The 24,305-nt window shown below is 37.5% G+C and overlaps 1 protein-coding gene across 1 annotated transcript; it reads left to right on the plus strand.

The window, feature by feature from the left end:
- The first annotated feature begins 5,134 nt into the window (after positions 1 to 5,134).
- Positions 5,135 to 16,434, plus strand: LOC149944443 (cytochrome P450 3A56-like). The gene is made up of 6 exons (XM_090175939.1): positions 5,135 to 5,201; positions 5,672 to 5,780; positions 12,564 to 12,652; positions 14,522 to 14,659; positions 14,811 to 14,976; positions 16,212 to 16,434. The coding sequence occupies exons 1-6, from the start codon at positions 5,152 to 5,154 to the stop codon at positions 16,305 to 16,307; spliced, it is 648 nt and encodes a 215-aa protein (XP_090032065.1). The 5' UTR covers positions 5,135 to 5,151; the 3' UTR covers positions 16,308 to 16,434.
- Positions 16,435 to 24,305: the final 7,871 nt, after the last annotated feature.

Consider the following 24,305-nt stretch of genomic DNA (forward strand, 5'->3'; position numbering starts at 1 on the left):
GATCCGATTTGTCGGTAAGCACGGAGACTTCACTTTCCTCGGCCATTTTCGCGACTAAAGAATGCATGGATTTTGCGTAAAAACCGCGCGAGGCGCATTTATACAAAATAAATTCGGCAAATATGGTTCTACTTTTTTTACAGAGGGAAAGGCTATGGCAGATAGCGCATGCGCAGTCGTTCTTTTTATCTATAAGATAATTTACCACCCTGCATGGTCACTTGCGTTGCCCTTTAAGTAATGTTTGCATATTTGGAATAAAAATTAACAGTGATTAACCGATAACAAACATTTGTCAGCTGTGCCTTCTAGCGGTTAAATTAGCTTCCCTTTGGAAGTTCCTTGGGTGGCATTTGATAGCCCGTAATGGCGTTATTAAGCACTTTAAAAATCATGTCCATGGGCTTCTTTATTTTTTGTGTACATTACATTTTTGTTTCCCGAAATTTTTTATCGTATATTTTGCATTGTTAAAGCTTGGTTCCGATTCATTCCAAACAATGATAAAGAACAAGTTAACTATTGTAACGTTTCCGGGACGAATTGGGGGGGGGGGCGACAACAATCACAAAAAGAACCTTTAATGCCACTATATTCTAAGCCCAGTTCGCACTGTACAATTAATTGGCCCACTTAATTGTATCAAACTAATTGTAAGGAAGAAAATTGTATACAATGAACAAGACAATTGTAACAATTGTTCCCACTTTTTCCGTTCACACTATACAATTATCAGCCTTACAAATAGTTGGATACAATTATGTGGCCCAATTAATTGTACAGTGTGAACTAGGCTCAATAATTAAAAAGTGTGGAATATTTCAAGTATAACCGTAATGTTTCTATTACCGCCTAGATATTTCCAATTTTAGAATAGACAAATCGTTGTGTAAACAATTATTCGAACGGCCACTTATTAAAAAATAATAGACAAATCGATTAGAAAACCAAATATTTTCAATGAAGGTTCGCCTCCCGGTGAACGATATTCGAGGAAAAAACCACGCCATTGCTCAGCGTGATCAAGATTCGCCCTCTACTAGTTTTCAAAATTGAACATCCAATTCCGTCAATCGGGAAGATATTTCTCGACGCCCCGCTATTCGCTTTCAACTGAAAACCTGCCGCGCCGCTAGAGGGATTATCGCTCAAAAGTGAAAAGATTAGCCCGTTGATCGGCCGATCTCGCTCACCGCGCCGTGATTTATCAGCCAGTGAAAAAACCATTCTGCGTTCGCCCTGAGCTTGCTCAGTGTATCTCTCTCTCTGAACAAGATCAGCCGACTTTCGAATTTTAAGTGCTCGTTCATTACTAGGTTATTTTCAAATTTGAGCGCTCACAATTTTTGCCCATCTCTGACCGGAACCGATCGGTTCTAAATTTTGAGAACCGGAACCGAAACCGGAACCGATAAATAAAAATTTTAAGAAGCGGAACCGGAACCGGAACCGGAACCGATAAAGCAAAAATTTAGGAACCGTAACCGGATCCGGAACCGAGATAGTCCAAAACAGTGGAACCGTTGCATCCCTAATATCAATTGTAAAAAAAAAAAAGGTCGAAGCTAGGCCTATAGCTATTATTTCAGTTAAACTTGCAAATTGTTAGGCCTTAACATCGTAGATTTACCAATTAGTCCCGATCTCTGCTCTTAGATGGCGCAACACTCTCCACGATTTAATTGAGCGTTATTCTAGTTACGGTTTATTTCTTTTCAAAAGTCGTGCCATAATTTTTAAAATGTCGCATTTTAGTTTCTATCATACATCTACTTTATTTATGAACTAAATTAACCAAATTATCGAAAGCAAAAGTTTAATATTCACGTACTTTATAGATAACTATTTTTCATCGTGGCGGAGTACAACCGATACCTTTTTGTCCCTGTAAAGAGGCGAGGGGGAATTCATTTCCGAAGCCCAAAAATTTTACCGCTCAAATAAGACGTCGTGCGGTTTGACCCAAGTGCCAGACTTTCTCCCCCTATTTACTTTTGTCATAAGGAACGTTCTTTGTAAGGAAAGTAGATCGTAAGTCTTTCGTAAGAAACTTCACTCGTCAAGAAAGTAACTCGTCAGGAACGCCACTCGTCAGGAACGCTACTCGTTGGGAACGCCACTCGTTGGGAACGCCACTCGTTGGGAACGCCACTCGTTGGGAACGCCACTCGTTGGGAACGCCACTCGTTGGGAACGCCACTCGTTGGGAACGCCACTCGTTGGGAACGCCACTCGTTGGGAACGCCACTCGTTGGGAACGCCACTCGTTGGGAACGCCACTCGTTGGGAACGCCACTCGTTGGGAACGCCACTCGTTGGGAACGCCACTCGTTGGGAACGCCACTCGTTGGGAACGCCACTCGTTGGGAACGCCACTCGTTGGGAACGCCACTCGTTGGGAACGCCACTCGTTGGGAACGCCACTCGTTGGGAACGCCACTCGTTGGGAACGCCACTCGTTGGGAACGCCACTCGTTGGGAACGCCACTCGTTGGGAACGCCACTCGTTGGGAACGCCACTCGTTGGGAACGCCACTCGTTGGGAACGCCACTCGTTGGGAACGCCACTCGTTGGGAACGCCACTCGTTGGGAACGCCACTCGTTGGGAACGCCACTCGTTGGGAACGCCACTCGTTAGCCGTGGCCTGAAAATATCAAGTTGGCAAGATATGGAGAAATAACAGGTAGTCGACTCAGCTCTTAGGCTTTGTAAGTTTATTTTGAAAGGAGAAGCTAGCGTCACCTGGCTGTCGCACTGTACTAAATAGTTCCGCAAATTTAAACTTATCCTGTTATTCCTCCATGGCTAGTCAGTGATATTAATGATTTTCAATATGAGCATGTGGAAGTCAATAGCTCTGCTGTAATAGATCCATCTGTTATGAATGTGACTCGGGTTCGATTCCTGGCCACGACGGTATTTTTAATAAAAATAATTAATTAACTTTTATTCAGTTAATAAAATATTTAAAAATTATAGAATAAATTGACGTTAATAAGTTCATAAAAACGTAAAGTAAGATGAACTTTCCTCAAAATTGTTTCTTTAAATATCGTTGTAACATTTTATGTGCCGGTGAGTCGGTGGCAGAGCACTCACTTGAGGTCCAGAATTCAAATCTTGATCGCCGTATTTGTTTTTATTGAATAGACAAGTGGCAACATTTGAAATCCTCTACGAAGTTATTTAAATCGAACATGAAATCCCGTTATATTTAAATAAGAACCAAAATGAAAACTCTTTTAACAATCAATATACGCATCCGCTTAAGCTAAATTTCTAATTTTCAATTATACTTCATGTGTATCGGTGGTTCTGTGGTAGAATACTCGCCTGACAAGAAGGAAGGCCCGATATCAAGCCAATAAATAGAAGTTGGAGAAAAGAAACCCCGTACGCACATAACATGCACAACACGAAGACAACTTCGACATACATCGCAACATCCGCACACGTTGCAATACAAAAACGAATTTGAGCTCAGGCGTTTAGAAACAATAAACACTTTATCAAAATTCAAGAAACTGCGAACGCAGTGCCCCGAAACAGCAAACGCGTTTCCTCAGACAGACAGACAGACACACACAAACACACCCAGATTTGACACTGTGAATGTAATAATCCTCCTATTGAACAAAGTTGTCTTGGAGAGGCAAAAAATGTATTACAACAAGTAACCACTTTCAACGTTATTGTAAGCGTGACTAAAACCTTTGTACATTATGTTACAAAAGTCTTCGACAAATGGAGTTTTTGCATTTTTCTTAAATTTTCTCGAAACGTGTAAACGATAGAAAAATGACACCAGAAACAATTTTTAATATTTTTTTGTTTCTTTTCTCGTGGAGTTGTCGGTTTTTTCAGAGCGACAATAGTTTCGGCAGTAACGCCAGATGTCGTTTTTAACAACTTTTTTAATAATGCAGTTACGCCCCTGAAACCGGCATTTTCGGATTCAGGGTGGTCGATCCATGTTTAGAAAGGGTCACTGTCATTGCTCTACCACCAACGGTTGAGGAGCTATAGCCGGTTGCAATTTTCGATTCCATTTGGGAAAAACTAATAGACATCGAATATCACTTGTGGCATACCCCCGATTACGCAGACCGTTTCAACAACATTTAATATTGTATAGGAAAAGGGACGAGAATGGAAGCAATGGAAGTAAAAAAATGGTGAAGAAAACTGTAATCACTGGTGTAGCCAAAGATTTCCGCCTTTTAACCCCTCAACCGATTCTGCCACATTCGGTTTTACCACAAGTAACATAATCTCTATTAATATGACACTTGCCATTGTTTCAATGTTAAAACTTTTAGCCACTGTGTCTATCAAAATATTGTAAAAAAAGTCGAATGATTCGAGGAAAGGATGCTAAACCAGTAATTACAGTTTTCTACACCTATTTTCTACTTTCTTTGCTTCCATTATCGTATCGTTCCCTATATAATATTAAATGTTGTTGAAACGCTCTGCGTTATCGGGGGAATGCCACAAGTGATATTTGACGTCTTTTAGTTTTTCCAAAATGGAATCGAAAATTGCAACCGGCTATAGCTCCTCAACCGTTGGTGGTAGAGCAATGACAGTGACACTTTCTAAATATGAATTAACCACCCTGAATCTGATAATTCCGGTTTCAGGGGCGTAACTGCATTATTAAAAAAGTTGTCAAAAACGACATCTGGCGTTACCGCCGAACCAATTGTCGCTCTGAAAAAACCGGCAATTCCACGTGAAAGGAAACAAAAAATATTAAAAATTGTTTATAGTGTCATTTTTCTATCGTTTACACGTTTCGAGAAAATTTAAGAGAAATGCAAAAACTCCATTTGTCGAAGTCTTTTGTAACAGACTGTACAATATTTGAAAATGTTTTTATCTAAAAACACTTTTTACAATCCTTTTCAATATCTATCTATTCTTAAGCTTAGTAAATTTATACACCGTTAGCTATATATTTTTATTTATCAGCGAAACTGAGCTTTTTCCTATAATTTATTTAGTGTATGTGCAAAAGTTTGTCCCACTTTATATTTAATATTCAAAATATATTAAATACATTGAGTACTTATATCTCTGTGATATTTTGTTCTTTTATTTATTTTTAGAGGAAAACGATGTAACAAATAAGAAATCAAAGTTATCCATGAGTGACCAGGAAATCGCCTCTAATATCATTCTTTTTCTAATAGCAGGGTAATTTGAGATTTAATTTTTCGTTTAGCTTTACTGCAAGATAGGCGAGTTTATAAACTCAGCGTTTTGACGCCATAGTTGCCATCATTGTTATGGATTAAGCTAATATTTCAGGTGTTGCTTCCTTAAACTTATGATTCCTAATCTTTTTGATTTAAGTTTGGTGCCAGCTATTAAACCAATTTGGTTACATTTCTTGGGATCCAAGAATAGGATAATTCACTGAGTAGCACTTGAGCGAATATTTATTTTAAATATTTAGGGAGAATTAGTTAAGATGTACTGTATTCAGCAAAACCATTCACAAAACAGATACAGGTTGAAAAGTCATGAAATACAAGTAAATACAGTTTGCTTTGAAATTTTCAGAAATTTTTAAGGGGTTATTTTAAATAAAGGGTTTTTAATAGCACTGTTTTAGCTAAAATGAAGGAACTTTTTTTTAAATAGATATTTTATTTTGGGTTTAGTCATGAAACGAGCAGTTCGGCTCTTGGATATATGTCGCATGCTCTAATATCGAATCCTGAGGTTCAAGAGAAAGTCAGAGAGGAAGTTCGAGAGGTCGAAGCAGAGTTAGTAAGTGATTACATTACGTAGTTTCGAAAACATTTCTGTATGAAGTAATTTTAATAGTATCGGGACTTTACGAAGCTTGACTTGTGGGATTGTTAAACGTTTAGGCGTGCGATAGATGTCCTTAAATTGAAAGAGGCTTCCAAAAAATGCTTATTTCATTTTAATTCAAATACATTTTCGTTTAAAACATCCCTTCCAAATATATTCTAGAAAAATTTCTCAGAGGAGCTCTATAAAAGTTTCTTCTAATTTCTTATATTTTTTTTTTATTAGAATATCTTTAGAGTCAATTCTCTTTAGTTATTTCTCAAGTTTTTTTATATAATGTCGTTAGAATTCTAAAGGAAATTATCTTCTAAAGAATGTTTTTAGAATTATATCCAATATTTTTAGAAGATTTAAAGGGTTTTCTGTAGATAGGTTTAGAGTTCTTCTATATATTTTCTAAGGGTGTTTTTTGGCATTTAAAGGGGTGTCTTTTTAATTTCTAAGGGGTTTCTTTGGCATTTCTAAGGGGAATATTTTTGGCATTTCTAAGTAGGTTTCTTGGGCATTTTAAGGGGATATATTGGCATTTCTAAGGAGGTTTCTTTGGCATTTTAAGGGGATTTCTTTGACATTTCTAAGGTGGTTTCTTTGGCATTTCTAAGGGAATTTCTTTGGAATTTCTTAGACGATTTCTTTGGCATTTCTTAGACGATTTCTTTGGCATTTCTTAGACGATTTCTTTGGAATTTCTTAGGGGTTTATTTGGCATTTCTAAGAGGATTTATTTAAAAATTAAATTCCCTTGAGACTAAGAAAAATCCAAACAAAATCATCCATCTTCAACAGTCAAATTTGCTTTAAACATTAAGTGTTTAAGGTTTCTAAAAAATTAAATGTCAGTAAGGGGTCAAGTTTAAGGTTTAATGTTTTGTAAAATTAAAATACCATTAAATAATGGTCTTAAGATTTTTTTTAGATCTGAAAATTTCTAAAATTGTGGGATAAATATAATTTTCCGAGTTAGTGCTGATATAAAGGTAACGGTATTACTGTAATTGGCGTACCAAGAATTTTTATTGGTACAGGAGGAACACATAATTGACTTCATAATTAACTTATAAAATTTAAAAAAACGAAAATTTCTGGGGATCAAAGCACATTATTGATTAAATAGTGACATTTAAAAGCATATTGCACATATATTTCTTCATTAAACTCGTTTATATAAAAAACATTTTCTATGAGATTTTATAGAAACCCTTTAGTATTATTAAAATACATTTTTATATGGTTTTCTATAGAATATTCTAAGAAACGCTTTGATATCGTATTATTTGGGACATTTGTTTGTTTCTATTTCTTTTACTTCAAACTCAGCCAATAACCTAGTCAATTTATGTTAAATATGGCCATTGACACAGAAAAATTTATTAGTCAATCTTACAGTGAGCTTTGGTCAGCATATACATGTATACAGAGAGCGGTGAAGAAAAAGACTCCCAGTTAGATGGGGCAAGAGGGTCGCTGCATGTAAAATCCCAGACCAGGGATTTTCGACCGGATAAGGGTACCAAAGATATCCCGTCTGGTCGTTTCCCATCGTCTCGCCGGAATACCAGCAGATGTAAGAAAGCGTGTTATTAAGTCATTGATGGTATCGTGGCGCGAAAGTCTACCAGAGTTTCTTTTGCAACTCAAATCATGGGTGCTAAAGGAATCTATACACTTCAACCGCAATTAAAAGCTAGCGGAACACACATTTTGGCGCCCAACCGAATGTGTCGTCGTCTAAAGTGTGCCCTGCGACGGGGAAGGATGGGTATTTAACCAGCAGCCAGAGTCTGCAAGGCTGACAGATTGTAGCTGGGCTTTGTCCCTGTCACTGGATGCATGGGCAGTTAAAGCATCACGAAAATCTAAGTCATAAAAGTCAATAGAGACAGAGTAGCACGATCTAATGTCCCCACGCTGGAAACCGACGAAAGAAAAGTGGGTAGAGAACGTTTAGAAGCAAGGTGGATACCCATGTACCCTTGATACACTGGAAATGACGATTGTATTTAGGAAGCGTGGTCCATTATCTTGCTCGTAGCAGTTTGAGTGGCCGACCGAAGGGTTTCACCAAACAACGTGAGGTCAGAAATGTCTCACCACACGGGGCACTGCGAACGAGATTGGGTTACTTAAGTACAGCTTAATAGTTCCTCAACAGAAAAAAACCTGATGTACAGATATTTTCTGTAGGTTTCAAACCATATTACTCAAGGCCTTGATTTAGACTCAAGCCGGGGGAGATAACCTCGTCCGAAAAGGGAGCACCCAAGAGGATGTATACGGAGCGAGCTAAGATTTCAATTCCATGACCTGCCGAATGGAATAAAGATTGGTAGTATTGAACGTCAAAGCAGCCGAAATTTAGGAGAAACAGCTCGCATTTGGAAGGGTTGAGCTCCAGGCCAATATCTGCTGAAACTTCTTGTCGAAGAAGCAGATCGTCGAGGACTGAGTTTGGACTTCCACCAAGCGATGCATCATCGAGGTACCAGATGTTAAGCTCAGACGCCATGTGGGAAGCCACTCTATGCACGATGAGGGAAAAGAGCGCTGGCGCCAATGGATGCAAGGCAATATCAGGTCTGACTTGGAGAGGCTGGCGGAGTCTTCTCTCGACAATGAGGTCGAGTTTGAAGCGTGCACAGTTTAGATTAATAAGCTCATTGTTGAGTGTTCGAAAAAATGCTCAAAGCTGCGTGGTAGTTAGAGGCAGACGTTCACTTCCTGGTGCACGAGCGAACTCAGTGTGAAGAGAAAAGAGTTACGATCGCTCAGGAGGAGGTTCCAGAGAACCAGAGACCAAGCTGCCCGGGAGGCGCTAAAGGTCGAGTACTGGGGGTAGTCGAAAAGCTTTAAAAAACTTATAGCTGACTCAAAGCTTAAGTCCTGGCAACGCAAAGGTATCAAGGGAGAAGGTCAAGTGAAAAAATGCAACTAATTGCATGAAAAAACGTGATGGTTCTTTAACCACAGGTATTCAGGAGACTTGGTCTACTCTGATAGATACTCTTTTCAAAGAGGACTCCACGGATGATGATGAAAAGTTTCACATGTTAATAAGGGAGTCATTGCACGAGGAATTCATGGGTCCGAACGATGAACCGCTTACGAGTGATGAGGTCTTGGAAACCATCAACTCATTCAAAAAGGGCAAGGCTCCGGGTGAGGATGGTATTAACATCGAGCTCTTCTAGTATGTTTTCTTAACTTGCCCAGCGGTGTTTGTCAGGATTTTCAACGCTTGCCTCAGCATGGGTTATTTTCCAAAGCTTTGGAAGGTTGCTAAACTAGTCCTTCTTTACAAAGAAGACAGGACACTAAGGCCAATAGATCGATCTCGCTACTTTCAGTGGCAGGGAAGGTACTGGATAAGTTGTTGTCAAGAAGACTATACAACTTCTTACACAGCAACAAATTGCTTAATGAGAAGCAATATGGGTTGAGACATAGTCGGTAAACGACTCACTGTCTTACCAATATAGTGAACCGTATCAGGGATAACAAGGCGAATAATTGTCACACCAGTTTTAAATCTTTAGATATAGAGGGTGCTTCTGACAATGTGTAGATTCCGGGAATCTTACACGGTTTAAGGAGCTTTAAGTGTCCATAAAACATATACGAGACGTATGTTTACTATCTGAAGGATAGAGTGGCAGTGATGAGGAAAGGCATTATCTGCATACGGAGATTACTCACCCGCGGCTGCCCTCAGGGTTCATGCAGTGAACCTCTGCTATTCAATGTGGTCATGGATAGCGCACTAAGGAATAATTATCCAGAGGATTCTCAATTCCAGACTTTCACGGATGACTTGCAATCGCTTTTTTGGGGTACATCCAGGCGTGCTCTAGAAACCACGTGTAAGGCGATTGTGGATAAGTTGTTTGAGTTGAGCAAAGCTGAGATTATCCATAAAGAGGTCGGCAGCAGTCACCTTCGCCGCAAAGAGCGTTATGAAAAGACCCCCAAGCTATAAGTTTGGAGTAGTAACCATCGACAACAAGCTAACCTTTCTTCCTCTCCTCGAGGAAGTCAGTGTCCGGGTGACAAAGCTTGTGCAAAACATTGCATGTTTTGCAAGCTTGAGTGGGGCCTTGACCATAAAGCGTTAAGGACTATCTACAATGGCTGCATTGTAAGAGTAGTTGCGTACACTTGTGGTGCATGGTGGAAGAGCACGCAGAGCAGTGTAATGGTGATAAAGTTGAGCTCTATACATAAAAATGCTGCATTTCGTATAACATGTGATTACCGGACTATCTCAAGCGATGCGCTACAGGGTCCTGGCCGGTATATAACCTTTAGACCTGGTGGTGAGTCAGGAAGCTGCTGTGTTCAGATACTTCTGTTTCAGAGAGGACAGCAAGCACTGTGAGGTGAAGTTACGAGGTGGTAACTACATCTACCCAGGTTACCCATGGGAGGACCACCCAGCGGTCAGAATCAAAATAAACATCGAGGAGCAACTACCTAATGGTAATGGGGTAGAGGTATTTACTGACGGTTCTTTGTTGAGTAGGGGTGCCGGAGTGGCATATGTGGTGTAAAGGATCGGCGCGGAGGTCTATAACATGGTCAGTCGCATTAAATAAAAGGTGGATGCGTTTTCTTTGCAGTTTTTTGCAATATATGAGAGTACTTGCTGGTTAAGGACGCAGGGGCAACGTCCAGGTGATGGTGCAAAGATTTTTACTTATTGGCTTTTTTATATAAACGCAATAGGCAATCATAAAAACAATCGTGGCTTACGCCAACATATCCATAAGGTTTTGAAAAGGATATTGACCCAGGTCACGTTTAAATGGATATATCAAACAGTAGGTGAGAAGAGTAGTGGGAGGTAAGTGAGAAAAGTGAATTAACTTAAAAGACTTCCTAAGGTTAAAAGTAGCTCCAACACGACCTACTATTTGACGCAAATCCTAGTGGACACGGTAAATTCCCACTTTGACTCTACAATTTAGGGCATATTGCATCGCCGAAATGCATATGCGGGGCTCTTAAAACAGCTTCAGATCACTATGTTCGTAACTGTCCTTAAACGAACCACTTGATGAGAAGACCACTTTAGTCTTCTTATATCTGGATAACGAAGTGGTCAACGAAATGAAACGTGTAATGCGTTACGTCGTTGTAAACTTTGACGAACTCACGAGTAGTTGTTGTACGTATACGAGTGTATACTACACAGTAAGTTTTTTAGGAAGTTATTTTTTACATCGGCCGTGCCAAATGATGATCAACCCCTGTAATGCGTAGGTTGTGCACGGGGTATAAATACTATAGTCTGATGTCCTTCGTCTTGAGAGCGCAAATGGATTCGTCGTTAAGAACCGGGAATTTCCCCGATAAGTGAACCACCAAGCATTAGAAAACAGATATTCGTGAGAGACAAACGCTGGAAACCCCAGAACTGGAGCTCCAGAGATCCTTGAGGTGCTGGGGTGACAAGGAGTTAAGACCGCCAGCAGAGCCAGCTGCTAACTATGGAAAACGCTTAATGAATACAAAGATGACCCCGAAGGATGTCAACTCCTGAGAGATGGGAGGGTGACGGCTACGTTGTGAGCGAAAGAAACATCGTATCAGACTATACGAACCGCTCCAGTAACATTGCCGTCGGTTACTCGGCTTCGACGATTTTCCCGATATAACGAACGGACGGCTTTCTTGCAGGAGAAGGGAAGCGCAAAGCCGTTGGAATGTTGAGGCCGTCACGGAGCATGTTGATGTTTTCTTTAAAATGCGTAGTGAGCGAGGCAGGTTTCCCTTCGGCAGCAACGGGAACTTGTAACCACGCCGGCGAGAAACAAAACAAAATGGCCCAAGAGGAAACCGAATTCTCTCCCTAAATCACGTTCGTGACAAAATGCAAATATGGCAACCAAAAAATTAAGCTAAAACTAGAAAAACTAACTCTATTCTACTCTTATCGCTGAGCTAACGACAAAAAATTGTCTATAAAATCAGTGACAGTTTCGTAAATACGATCGTTCAGAATATTGAAATATGATATTCTAATCTTTTAGCTGGACGATATGTCACTAGCGGATCAGTCGTTCGAATGATAAAACGACGGAATTTTCTCCCGAGAAGTTTCCGAACAATTGAGGCCCATTCGACATACTTACCGTCCATGTGGACTGGAAATCTAAATATACTAGAAGACATAGTACTTAGAAAATTCGTATCTATAAATTTGTATTAAAATAAAATCCCTTTTTGGAACTAGAACCTTGAAAAACTTGCTGCTCAATACCTCCCAGAATCAAATGTCCCTCGGCCATCTTTCTTCTTTCAAAACTTTAAAAAAAGCGTTGAAAAGCACACTTTTATCTCATAAAATTATGTTTTTAAAGAATTTTTCTACTTACAAACACTTTGCTGTTAATGAGAAAAAACAGCAACGATAGGTAAACACTATACACAGCTATAGTGAATAAGTAAATACATTTTCTTAATATTGGCATTGCAATCGCAACTTCCTTTAAAAGATATAACTATTTTAATTGAAGAGTTAATGCATGTTTTCTTTACACCAGTGGAATTTTTTTAGCTGTTTAGGTGACAGTAACGTTTCTGTGTGTTTAAACGATTAAATAAAAAATATTTTATCTGAGCAGTTTCTGGTTTAAAAAGTGCTTTCCGGTGCTCAAAATTCCAGATTTGCTTAGTACGAGAAACTTACAAACGATCCAACATAACTGATATCGGGATATATTACTTAATTGTTTTCAGGGTGAACTAAATTATTCCAGTATTTCAAAATTGAAATACCTTGATCAAGTGATGTCAGAAACCTTGAGGTTCTATTGCGCTGCTTTTTTGTAAGTATGCATTAAATTAATTGGACGACGAAATTCTATTCGAAATTAGACGTAAGCGTACCAATCGTTTTCGTATGAGCCTTGGTCTCGAATTAGCCTTATTCGAGTATCATTTGGTTTTTAACTAGCCTTATTCAGGTATATATTCTCCAATGATCCTTTTTGTTTGGAAACAGCAGCGGAATAGTTTGATAACTAACTTCAAATGATACCCTGATGTCTAATTAACAGAGCTGTGCTTTGTCTCTTACAGTGAAAGCGCATCTAACGCTTCAGATTTATCGGATTCTTACGCTGAAAGAGAGTCTTGTGGTTAGTTTAGACAAGATTTTGACGTATCAAAATTCTAGTCGGTATGATTGGACGCAAGTCCGGAACTCTAGTTATTTGCAATACTACTACAAAACATTTAGTACTGGTTTTGAGTTCACTATATGATGTGCAAAAATAGCCTTTGGGCTAGGTCATCTTGTTAGATGCAGGGTAAAAGCTTAAGACGCCAGCCTGGTGTGATCCGCGATGGAATCAGAAATCCTTTATAAGCTGCAAACAATTGTATTGTATTTGATTGGTTAATTTCCCTTTCGGTGAATACTTAAACGTTAAATTAAACTGTTGGTCCAGAAGGCTTCATTACGCTGTTTGCTAAAATTAAAATAAATTGCACCACTCACATTGTCAGTTTTAGTAGAAAGTTGTGGATGCCTTAGGTGTTTCTTTGTTAATTTTTAGATTTATTGATTTTGAAACTTCATTAAAAGCTTGTTAGGAAGCTCTATTAAATTTCCGTGGAAAATCTTTAACGTTTGTGATGAAACTCTGTCAATGTTGTGTAGAAATTTTATTAAAGGTTGTAAGTTAATTCTTCAATGTTTGTGTGGTAACTGTAAATTTTGTGTGGAAACTCTTTAATTTTTGAGTAGACACTTTAATATTTGTCTGTAGGAATACTATAGGCATTTTGGCCCTCTCTTTTGGTGCTTTTGTACGACCTATATTGGAGTTTATGTACTAATTCTATAGGGGCTGGTTTATAAATTATACTGGATGGATTATAAATATTATCTTACAATTCGTGTCGCTATTGTATTGGAGTTTGTATAGAGATTACATAGACTAGGATAATATTTTTATATATCGTGATGTATACACTTCTAAGACATGTTAAGAAGTTTAACAAAACCATATTCAAAGATATAAGCGCCAATCTATTTACTCAACAAATATTTCATTGCCTTTTATCTGTTTCCTTTATTATATTGGCCAGAGATTCCGTTATTATTCTATTCGGGTATCTTTCTAAATTTTACTAAACATTTGATTTGGTATTTGAATTTGCGGAATAAGGGCAATTCGCGGATAATAAGCAATTATTTGGTGGATTTTATAAAAATATGGAAATTTTACTACATATGAAAAGCAATGTTCACATAATCTTTGAACTTTGGAAACCTTTTTAGAACTGACAACGCAAATACCCCATTAGAATTTTCTATATACGGTATAGAAATCCACTGAGAACCCATTGCCATTTACTCGATTTAGTATAGTTTCTGTAGAACATTTTTGTACGGGTAAGATTCGTGTAGGATAACCAGGAAGCCCGCTGCACTTTCTATATTTTTTAGGTTTCCCGTGACGAAGTTGTTTATTTCGGAATGTTGTAAATCAAAAATTCAAATACGGTTTTTGAGTAAATCTATGAAATGAAAACGTTTTAACTGTGACAACATAAGATTTTATTGTTAAATATATTAAAAAAAGACACTTCCTTGGTCCAATAGATGCAGCGTAAACTTAAATTAATCTTAGAACTTGTGTTTCTTGTAATATATTGATATTGCTTTTGAAATGTTTTTTTAAATAAAGAATTACAAGAGCTGTCTCAAAAGAAGAAAGATACGGAAATTTGAAAATTACAAAAGACCTGACTGTTCATATCCCGATTTCAATTTTACACTCGGACAAAGAGCTGTGGAAAAACCCTGAAGTATTCGACCCTGAAAGGTAAAACTTCAAATAAAAAGGTTATTTTATTAACAAAATTATTTTAATATTTAAATTTCACATTTTTAAAGTTTACATTTATAAGAACTTTTTCTAAATTAGTTTATAATCGATGTGTAAATTTATTGCAAATAATTGTTTTGTTGATAAGGTTCTCGCCTGAAAACAAAAAGAACATAGTTCCAATGTCCTATCAGCCATTTGGCTCTGGCCCCAGAAACTGCATTGGAATAAGGTTAGCCCAAGTGATAGTAAAGTTCGCCATGGCCAACCTTCTCAGTCGGTACCGTCTCGTGCCTAGCGAACACTCGGAACTTGTAAGTAAACCAATCTTTTTTAGTTTTTCCTAAACTATTTTCGGAATTAAAGGGGTGAACATTACCAATACACATCCATTATTTCAAAAGTTACTAAAGTGACCACCCATCTTTGTAAATTTTCTTTGAATACCCATTTGATCAGTCATAAATGAGTTACATGTAGAAACAAATTGGTTCACAAATGAAAGTTTTTCTGGTACTGAAAAATATGTTATATAAATAAATAGTCTTTTAAATGCTTAATCGGGTCCGGAAAAGGGATAAGACACCCTTTTCAAATAGTGCCTCGGGCCTAGAGAAGATTTACCTTCGTTTCGGGTCCCAGAAAAATGTATATTATCAAAAGTAGCATAAGACCCAAAAGTGTGTCAGAACGGTATAGTAGTTAATGAGAGTTTGTCGCAAAGTAAAAAAGGGAAACGAAGGGGGGGGGGGAGTCGGAAAATACGTCATCAAAATCAAGGTACTCCAGCGCCGCCGAGTGAGGCGTTTTAGAACGTATGTCTACGGGCGAGTAAATCGAAGAGAGAAAATCGCGCCAGATTGTAGACTAAATATAAAGTTGCTAGTACTATTCCAACTAGTAGGTTATGTAGAGTTTGTAGACTATAGTGTGACTAGGTCTCACTAGGAAATTTAATAGGCGCGAAGGTACAGCTGACACACTTTTGGGTCTTATGCTACTTTTGATATTATCTATATTCTTTCAAGGCGTTCAAATCACCTACCATCGCTAAGTGACTTAGACATTTCCTTCCCTCGCTACGGTATCTTGATATCATGTAACACCATGACGGGCCCTTGACATAATGCAATTCAAGCCATAGATATTTTTAGGTTTGTTATAGGCCCTTGCGATTGTCCTAAAGAGTCTTATTGGTCGCTTCGCTTGGGTATCATTTCTCCTGCTAAGGTCAAAAACAGTGAATTTGTTCTGCACCGCTTCGGGGCCCCATAGTTTGGTTTTCACTAAAAACAGGAAATGTTAAATCTTTTCTTTTGTGTAAAGCTCAATGTGACCGAACAAATAGGTTCGAAATCACAACCTTAAGCAAATCACCTTTCAAGGAGGCTAATTTAAATGCTCTTACCAAAAATGTGCGATATTTCATTTTTATCGAAAACGCTTTGAAAAGTGCGTTTTTAAACAATGTCTTAAGTGTGCAGATAAAAATTAAATGTTTAAGTTATTTCAATGTATTAACTAAATGCCTTTTTACTTTCCATCTTAGGAAAAACTATCAGTGGCCGATAAAATTGCAGTGATGCAGCCCAAAAAGGGAGTGTGGCTCAAAGCGGAAAAATTAAATAACTTTGAGTGTATTTAATTCAAATATTTTCATTTGCACTTAATAATATGTGGGATATGTTTAATTTTATTAAATGTTTAAATACAATTTAAAAGCAATATTTTCTAACGTGTAAAGCTCATAATACGTAGATGTAGAATAGAAAATAATGAAATGCAATAAATGTTCATTTGTATTAAATAATACAAATTCTGATGAAGGGATTGTGATCTATAAATTATTCAAGTAAAAAAGAAGATAGTGCAATAAAAAATTTACAAAAATACATCGAATAAATTTTAAAAGAAGTTACTTTTTTCGCAATGTGTTACGTTTTTCGCTGGGTACTGGAATTGCTTCGCCGCCAATTGCCTGCGCATCGGAATCTTTGTTGGTGCATCTCCTTTTTGGATATACGGCATTTTGCCATTTAACTCGCACCTTTTTAATTGTTTGCCGGATCGACGGGATCAAATATTTACAAACAGGTTAATATACATATGTTTACTGTACTGTTGCTAAATACAGTTTACGACTGGCTTTTTTAATGACAAAACTAACGTGGCAGCTTCTGTCAAAAAATCTTCGGGAGTAAGAAAGGTCCTCTCAAGGAGCGAAGAGGCGTACCTGACCGACACTGAACTATTTGGTATTTTTACCTCTCCGAGGGGTTATACAACGACCGTGTCTGTCTGTGGGTGGGTCTGTGGGTGGGTCTGTGGGTCTGTCAGGCCTGCGAACGCGTTCGCATTTTCGGTGCAAAGTGTAATCACTGCGTACGCAGTTTCTCAAAGGGTTGGCAAAACCACCGTGTGACGGTGAGCGTTAACGGATGCATTTGCGGTTTGGTTTGGATGGTGTTTTTTCGCTCACCGTCGTGACGGTTTGGTGTATTACGTTTTTGTAATGTTTATGCGTAGGTTGTGAGTGTTGAATTTGTTGTGTTTGTGTTCTGATGGTTGTGCATGTTGAGTCTGTTGTGTTTATATGGGCGTTTTCTCTCCAACGTCTTCTTAATGACTTTAGGACGGACCGAGTGCTGAGTGTAATGCTACCTCTCAACGTCCAATGGCAGGGTTTCCACCAGTTGTACACGGTATTCGTCTTAGTATCAATTTGCGATCGCATCGGGCGGGATTTGAACCCGAGACCTCCTGATTGACAGGCGGACGTTCTACCACAGAACCACCGACACTTGTTACGCCTTATTGAAAATTAGATCTTCAGCTTTATCGGAAGCGTATTTAATAGAGTACGAAATTTTGGTTTAATTGAAATAGAATTGAAATTGAAATTATTGCATCGAAGAAATTCTAATTTAGCGTTTCTCTATTGATTAAAAACAAATGCGCCACCCAGGTTTCGAACCCAGACCATTCGGCTTGGCAGTCGAGCGCTCTACCACAGAACCACCGATAGCTGCTTAGATTCACTGAAATTAAGACAGGCATCGTAAGCATAATAGGTAATAAAGTCTTTTTTTATTAATGAATTTATGAAGGCCTAATCTGGTATTTTTTAAAGGTTAAATCTTGTTTTAGCGCAGTCAGCCGAGATTAGAGGGTTAAAGGGTAGACCCTGTGGGTGGTCCACTTTCTTAACGACCTATATATAGTTCTGTTAATTCAAAGGAGATAATTTAACGTTAATTGCTTTAAGAGCTGGCGGTTAGTCAAGTGGCTCTCTGTGCTTTGTTGATGGTAAGGTTTTTGCTTCTTGTAAATACATTTGGTGTGGATATTTGGATATCTACGATTTCTAACGCAGTCAATGATTTCTTGGGTGTGCGAGTCATTATATGATATTGGAAATTGGACGGCATTGGTCTTTTTCATGTGGTATGTGTCACAACGTCAACAGGAAGTGAACGAGTCGTCCACTACCAGATATCTACGGTATCTTCATCAAGGGCGAGTGTTGAAATAAAATGAGCGTTAAAGATGCGGCAAGTTTTTGGAAGCGAGTAATTCCAAAAAGGCTCTGTAGATATTTCTTTCATTAAAATTTGCTTCGTATTATATTTAACTGATAAACTTGTTCTGTAAAAGGGTTTAATTCAATTGTGCATTGTTATAGTACGTCTAACTTACTGTTGTAACTACTTAACTTATGATATTCTGAATAAATTAAAATTGGTCGTTTCGTCTCAATTATTTTAATTATAATTAAAATTTTATACCGGGCGGGATAGAAATGGGTTAATATTTTTAACAAATAACTCTAAATTGCGGAGATATATCTTTAAGGGTTATCTCGAGAAATTAATACCACTAGGGACAATTCTTCCGAGGAGAGGTATATTTTGGCTTGCCAACTTGTTTATTTTATTATGAATATTTTTTTCCCCGTAGAAAATCTGGTTACGGTTTTTTTACGCCAGACCGTGAAGGGTTTAACTTCATTTCAAATTCTAATATCACACTTAAAAACGTGACCAGAACACCAAAAGAACACAGAAGTACGTAAATTAACAAGTGTTTTTTAATTATTTTCATATATTATTTCGTAACACCTGTAAAACGAGATCGTTACCAAATTAGAGCATCTATAATTTCTGAAGAACAACTGTCCAATATTATTTTAATAACATTTCCAAAATGAAAAATAATTCTTATAATATTTGCGTTAAACTTGCCGGTCCTCAAACACTGTAGTGTTAAGTGAAATGAGGTCCTAACACTGTCCGGTTAGAAATCAGTTTTGTCGGGGGATTAAAGATGACAAGTGAGAATTTAAGAGTCTGTTTTACAGCTTGAACTAAATTACGAAGAAGGATTACCTAAGTTTGTTCGAAGAAGAAAGTGGCTTCCAAACTACTTGTAATACTTTCGAATACTCCAATGCCATTTCTATGCGATAGAGTAAAAACATTGTATAAAAATTTATTTGAGTATGAGAATTAACCATTCCGCAAAAAATAAATAAGTAAAGTTAGATGAAAAACCAATGAAATTAACGAAAGTCAAAACAACAACGGTCAGGAAAAATATTGAAAACTTTAGCCATAGAAACAGGCTGGCAATTAGCGGTTTTCAGATTAAAGGACGATAACTTTAAACATATCACAATCGAAATTATTAAAATGTTTTTTAATATTCTTAAGTTTTTGGTAACCAGAATGATTAGGTACCGTTTTCAAATGTTCCCAATATATTTCTACATTTTTAATTTCCTTCTCCTACATTAAAAACAAAAATAACTTTAGCCGACATCTTCTAAACTGCTCGTGAAACTAGTTCGAACCGACCCGATTGCTAAGAAAACCAGTTCGCCAAGAAGGCTATAATATTATTTCGTGCCCGTATTACAGTTAAGCAGGTACCATAAAATCATGAATTAATAATAAACCTTCAATTTGCGTTAAATATTGCTTCTGGCCACACTTATTTATTACTTCTGGCCATTCACGGCGGAAGTGCCACACTTATTTAAAACTCCTGACCATACATGGCTTTGATAAGTAAGTAAATTGGTAAATTTCAAATTGCATAGTTGTAGACTTACAGCTCATATTGTTTTATATTTCTGGGCATTAAATAAGAATATTTTTATTATTTCTTCCGCGATATTTATTATTTTAAATATACTAGGTGAAAGAGAAGTGTTCGTATGATAATACTTTTAATAAAACTATAGTGTGGCTATTATCAATTTAAATTAGGTTAAGTAACTTCTTTTCAAATTCTAGAAAATTTCCAGTTAAAACATTTGCGCTTGGACCTGGTATTCAAAGCTGTCGATTTCCTCTATCTTTTACTGTATTCGTAGAAATTAAATACTTAGCTAAGTCATATTGTTAGGCAATAATATATTTATTTTTAATAATGTTATATTAAACATCTACTTAATAGAAATAAGATAGCGTTTGTTTTGATCACAATTAAATATATTTGTAGAAGATAAACTAGATAAGTTTTTAGGGAATCGGTTGTCTATCAATTTGAATTATGTTAGACCTTTCTCTCGAATTATGATAGACCTTACTCTTTAAATTGGAGAGCAGCTCTTACCTTAATAATTAAATTATTATTTTCGGCTACGCAATAATGAGTGGACCGGATCGTAACTTTTGATATTGTGACGGACTGCTATCAGACCAATTTGAATAAATTCATGATAATAAATAAATAATCTAATGAATCTTATTTGTAAATTATTTTATTTTTTAATTCTTCAATTATACGTTACGAATAAATTAGTTTATGTTTTTGTGTTTGGGTATGTAATAGTAATTTTTCCGCTGATTTCAAACAGGCAGAATTCCAACTTAAATTGCAATCTTCACCTCCATAATGGTGGGGTGGCGGAGTGGTTAGTACTTTGGCCTCACGGCAAGAGGAGCTGGGTTCGATCCCAGCCTGTGGCACACCGTTAAACCTCGGAACACCTCCTTTTGCGTAGTTTTTATGTTATTTTCTATCTAAATGTACCATAATGTAGTCGCCGCATTGATTTTGCGGTCACTCAAATTCGTATACTGCTATGAAATCTTACACGTGTTTAGCATGGGTTTCTGCTACTAACTGGAATAGCCGTTACGGTGCCAATGTTATATCTTCAAAAATAAGCCTTACAGCTACTTTACTCACAGGTGAACTGGCCACGGGAGCTGTTAAGGAAGGTCCCACAGGACCGCAATCAAACTTCGATTTTGGATTGTCTCTTTACTTATGGGGTCAGTAACGAACTCCTAGATTTTTGGTCAACACCACCCTTTGGGTCAGGTTGGCGCAAAGTGGAGTTCTATGCCCACCTGAAAGTAACCTTTCCAATCCGCCTCTGACTATTTTTAAAGAAAGACGACCCGCTGATTTCAGATATCTAATCTAACGACGTAAGTTAAATTATTTTCAACTATAGAAGAAAATATCCTCTACAATTTTAATGCTCAATCAGTTCCAATATTGGCATATGGATATTTTAGTTGATAGTTGTGAATGCGAACCTTAAAATTGCTAAGTATATGTAACCCTTCCGGGTCATTTTCCCCCGCATACTTACATTTTTTTATTTTTTGTTATTTACTTTTGCTGTTACCTTTTTCCCTCCACTCTTGACCATCTATAGTAATTGTTTAGTATTCATAAAGCCCCATATGTCAAATTTCTTAGAATTCAAAGACCTATTTAATAAAAATTAATTCCAGTGTGAAATATAATTAAAATTAATGATAAACTAAAAATTTAAATAACTTTTTAAATATAGTTTATAAATCTTATAGAAGTCAATGAACCCCTACTGTAAAATATAAAATTAAGATAATTAATTAAACAGGGTACTTAATATAAATTATAAACTAAATCCCTGCCTTCAGCAATACAAAAAATTAGAGCCCTCAAATTATGGAGATAATTGGCGTCTTTTACCTCGTTTTATTACCATGGTACAATACTTTCCGAGCCGACCCCATCCAAGTTTTTCTCAGAAATTTACCGAACTAAACCAGTAATGTCCCCTTAACTCACAGCGATCCCATGGAACCAGTGTAATGTTAGTCGGCCATTAGCCCACTACCATATAACCCGGATCCAACAAAAAACGCACGTTTTGCAAAGTGTACCTGGACATTTTCGCTTGACAACAAAATCAGGAACCTCGAGACTCTCTGGCATCCCCACCCGTAACCCCGAGCGACCTTTCGTAGGTCAGACGACGCCATACGTCCCATGACAGGACACGAGTCTTAGGTGCACCAATGACCCACGTAAAGTGGGAGGTCACCAATTACTTTTTATTTTCTACTCCGCCCTAAAATCCCCGAAAAAAACCAAGAGACGGAGCCCCAAAGAAACAGAACTCTGCTTTTGGAAGAACTTACGAGAAATCGAGAGAACTGGACAGAAGTCTGATTTCTCAAGACGGAACTCGGCCTCTCTGGCAAGAGAAGGACCATGTCGAAATAAATAGAAAAAAATGAGCGACGAAGTTGCGCTTAGATAATAATTACCCTCACTGCAACCCTCATTATTGAAACAAACCTCACTGACGGCTTAGATGATCTACATCCAGGGCATTCCGACCGGAAGAGCATAATCCAAGCAGCCATGAATATGGGAAATGTAATGCCCTCAACACCCTAAAATCACCTGTTGATCACTCAATATCTAGCCGTACCGAAAGAAAAAGCCCAGATGACCGAGACTGATTCCCTCGAATAACCAGATGTTTTAGACTGAAACCCGAAGTACCTACGCCACTTGTAAGAAGTTCGTCGTCGTAACCGTAATTCGGGCATCCGTGCCGTAAGCGAGACGAATTGACAGTTTGAAAACAAGGAATCCTCCGTCGAGCCCCTCCAAGAAAACGCGTGTGCGTGTGTGAGCAGCCACGAATCAAGTGATAAGTAGAAATTTATCATAATCCCCCCCCCCTTGTAGAGTACCCAGGGTCGAAATACGAAATAGCCGGTGAAAACGTAGATAATTATTTTTAACTAGAAATTTGGCTGTTGGTTGGGCAGAGGAATTAATGTTATCTACTATAGGTCTGAATTTAAGGGTAGGTTTATGTATTTTGGGTAATATATACATTCAAGAAGCAGTGTAGTGGACCGGGGTAAGTTTTGATACTTGTTCTTTGGTGAGAATGGTACATTTGTTTAAAGTGTCTTTCACTTTTTTATGGAAAGTGCTAGAGGGGTCTTTTTTGATTAATTTATACGTATTTTTATCTGACAGGATTTCAATTAAGCATTTTTCATAGTCTATTTTGTCTAACACAACTACACATCCCCCTTTATCTGCTCTAGTGATTACAAAGTCTTTATTCCTTTTTAGCTCTTTTAGTGCTTGGAATTGGTTAATTTTAAGTTGGCTGTTGGTTGAGGATTTTTATCAGCTAGTAGCATCTTGCATTTCTGTCATAAATTTTTTCCGTACCCCTAGTGATAGATTTCTAAAAATCTTGTCAAAATGTATTTCTTCAAAAGCCAAGGTTTTCGAAACTAGTCGTGTCTGTATTTTTAATTTATAATTAAATACTTTTAAAATTTACTACGTAATAGTGGTTTTTAATTTTTTAGAGTTAACCTCTACTAAGTTTGGAAATAGGACGGGTGAAATTTTCGGGATTTAGCTAGAAGAGTAGTGAAAGCCGCATTCTGATATTTTTTGTGATTTAATTCAGAAAATTCTGCATTCTAAAATATCTAGAATATTTAGGTTTATATTTGCTTCCAACATATTCCTTACTTAATAGAAGTTGTAGAACCACCTACTTAACTTGCTATTCCTGTTGGTTGGAGACGAGTATTTCCACGAAGCAGGTTAATTTACTGTACATATCGTCATTAACATAATTAGTGGCAAGCGCGTTCGGAAGTTGACAGTCATCAAAGAAGTACAAATCAGAAGAGATTTGGGGAATTCTTCACAGTCAGTTTTATTTCTCTCGTCGATATTCCATTGACCAGTTTGATGAAAGAGGTTAGAGTGGATCGCATAAAGAACAAAACTCGTTTGAGCTTTTGATAAACTTGAAATTTAGGTCTATCAGATTAAGAATATACCGAGTTTGTTGACAAATATCGGCTCGTACAATTCCTATAATGTCAATAACCCCTTCTTCAGCAAATTTTGCACGTTTCTTTAATCCGTCTATATTATATATAAATAGACACCCACAACCGTCATAACACAAACACAACAAACTCAACACCCACAACCGTCATAACACAAACACAACAAACTCAACACCCACAACCGTCATAACACAACCACAACAAACTCAACACCCACAGCCGTCATAACACAAACTCAACATTCACACCCTACACATAAACATTACAACAACGAAATATCCAATCAAACTCAGTTAAAACTGTCACGATGGTGGGCTTTAACGTAAAAACACCATCCAAACCAAACCCAACCGTAAATTAATCCGTTAACGCTCACCGTCGCACGGTGGTTTTGCCAACCCTTCGATAGTCCTAGCAACTGCGAACGCAGAGATTTCGAGAAACTGCGTACGCAATGATTAACCTTTGCACGGAAAATGCTAACACACACACACACCCAGACAGACACACACACAAAC

This window comes from Leiobunum rupestre, chromosome 5 (assembly GCF_980474605.1).
Source record: "Leiobunum rupestre chromosome 5, qqLeiRupe1.1.hap1, whole genome shotgun sequence".
NCBI classification, from domain to species: domain Eukaryota; kingdom Metazoa; phylum Arthropoda; class Arachnida; order Opiliones; family Sclerosomatidae; genus Leiobunum; species Leiobunum rupestre.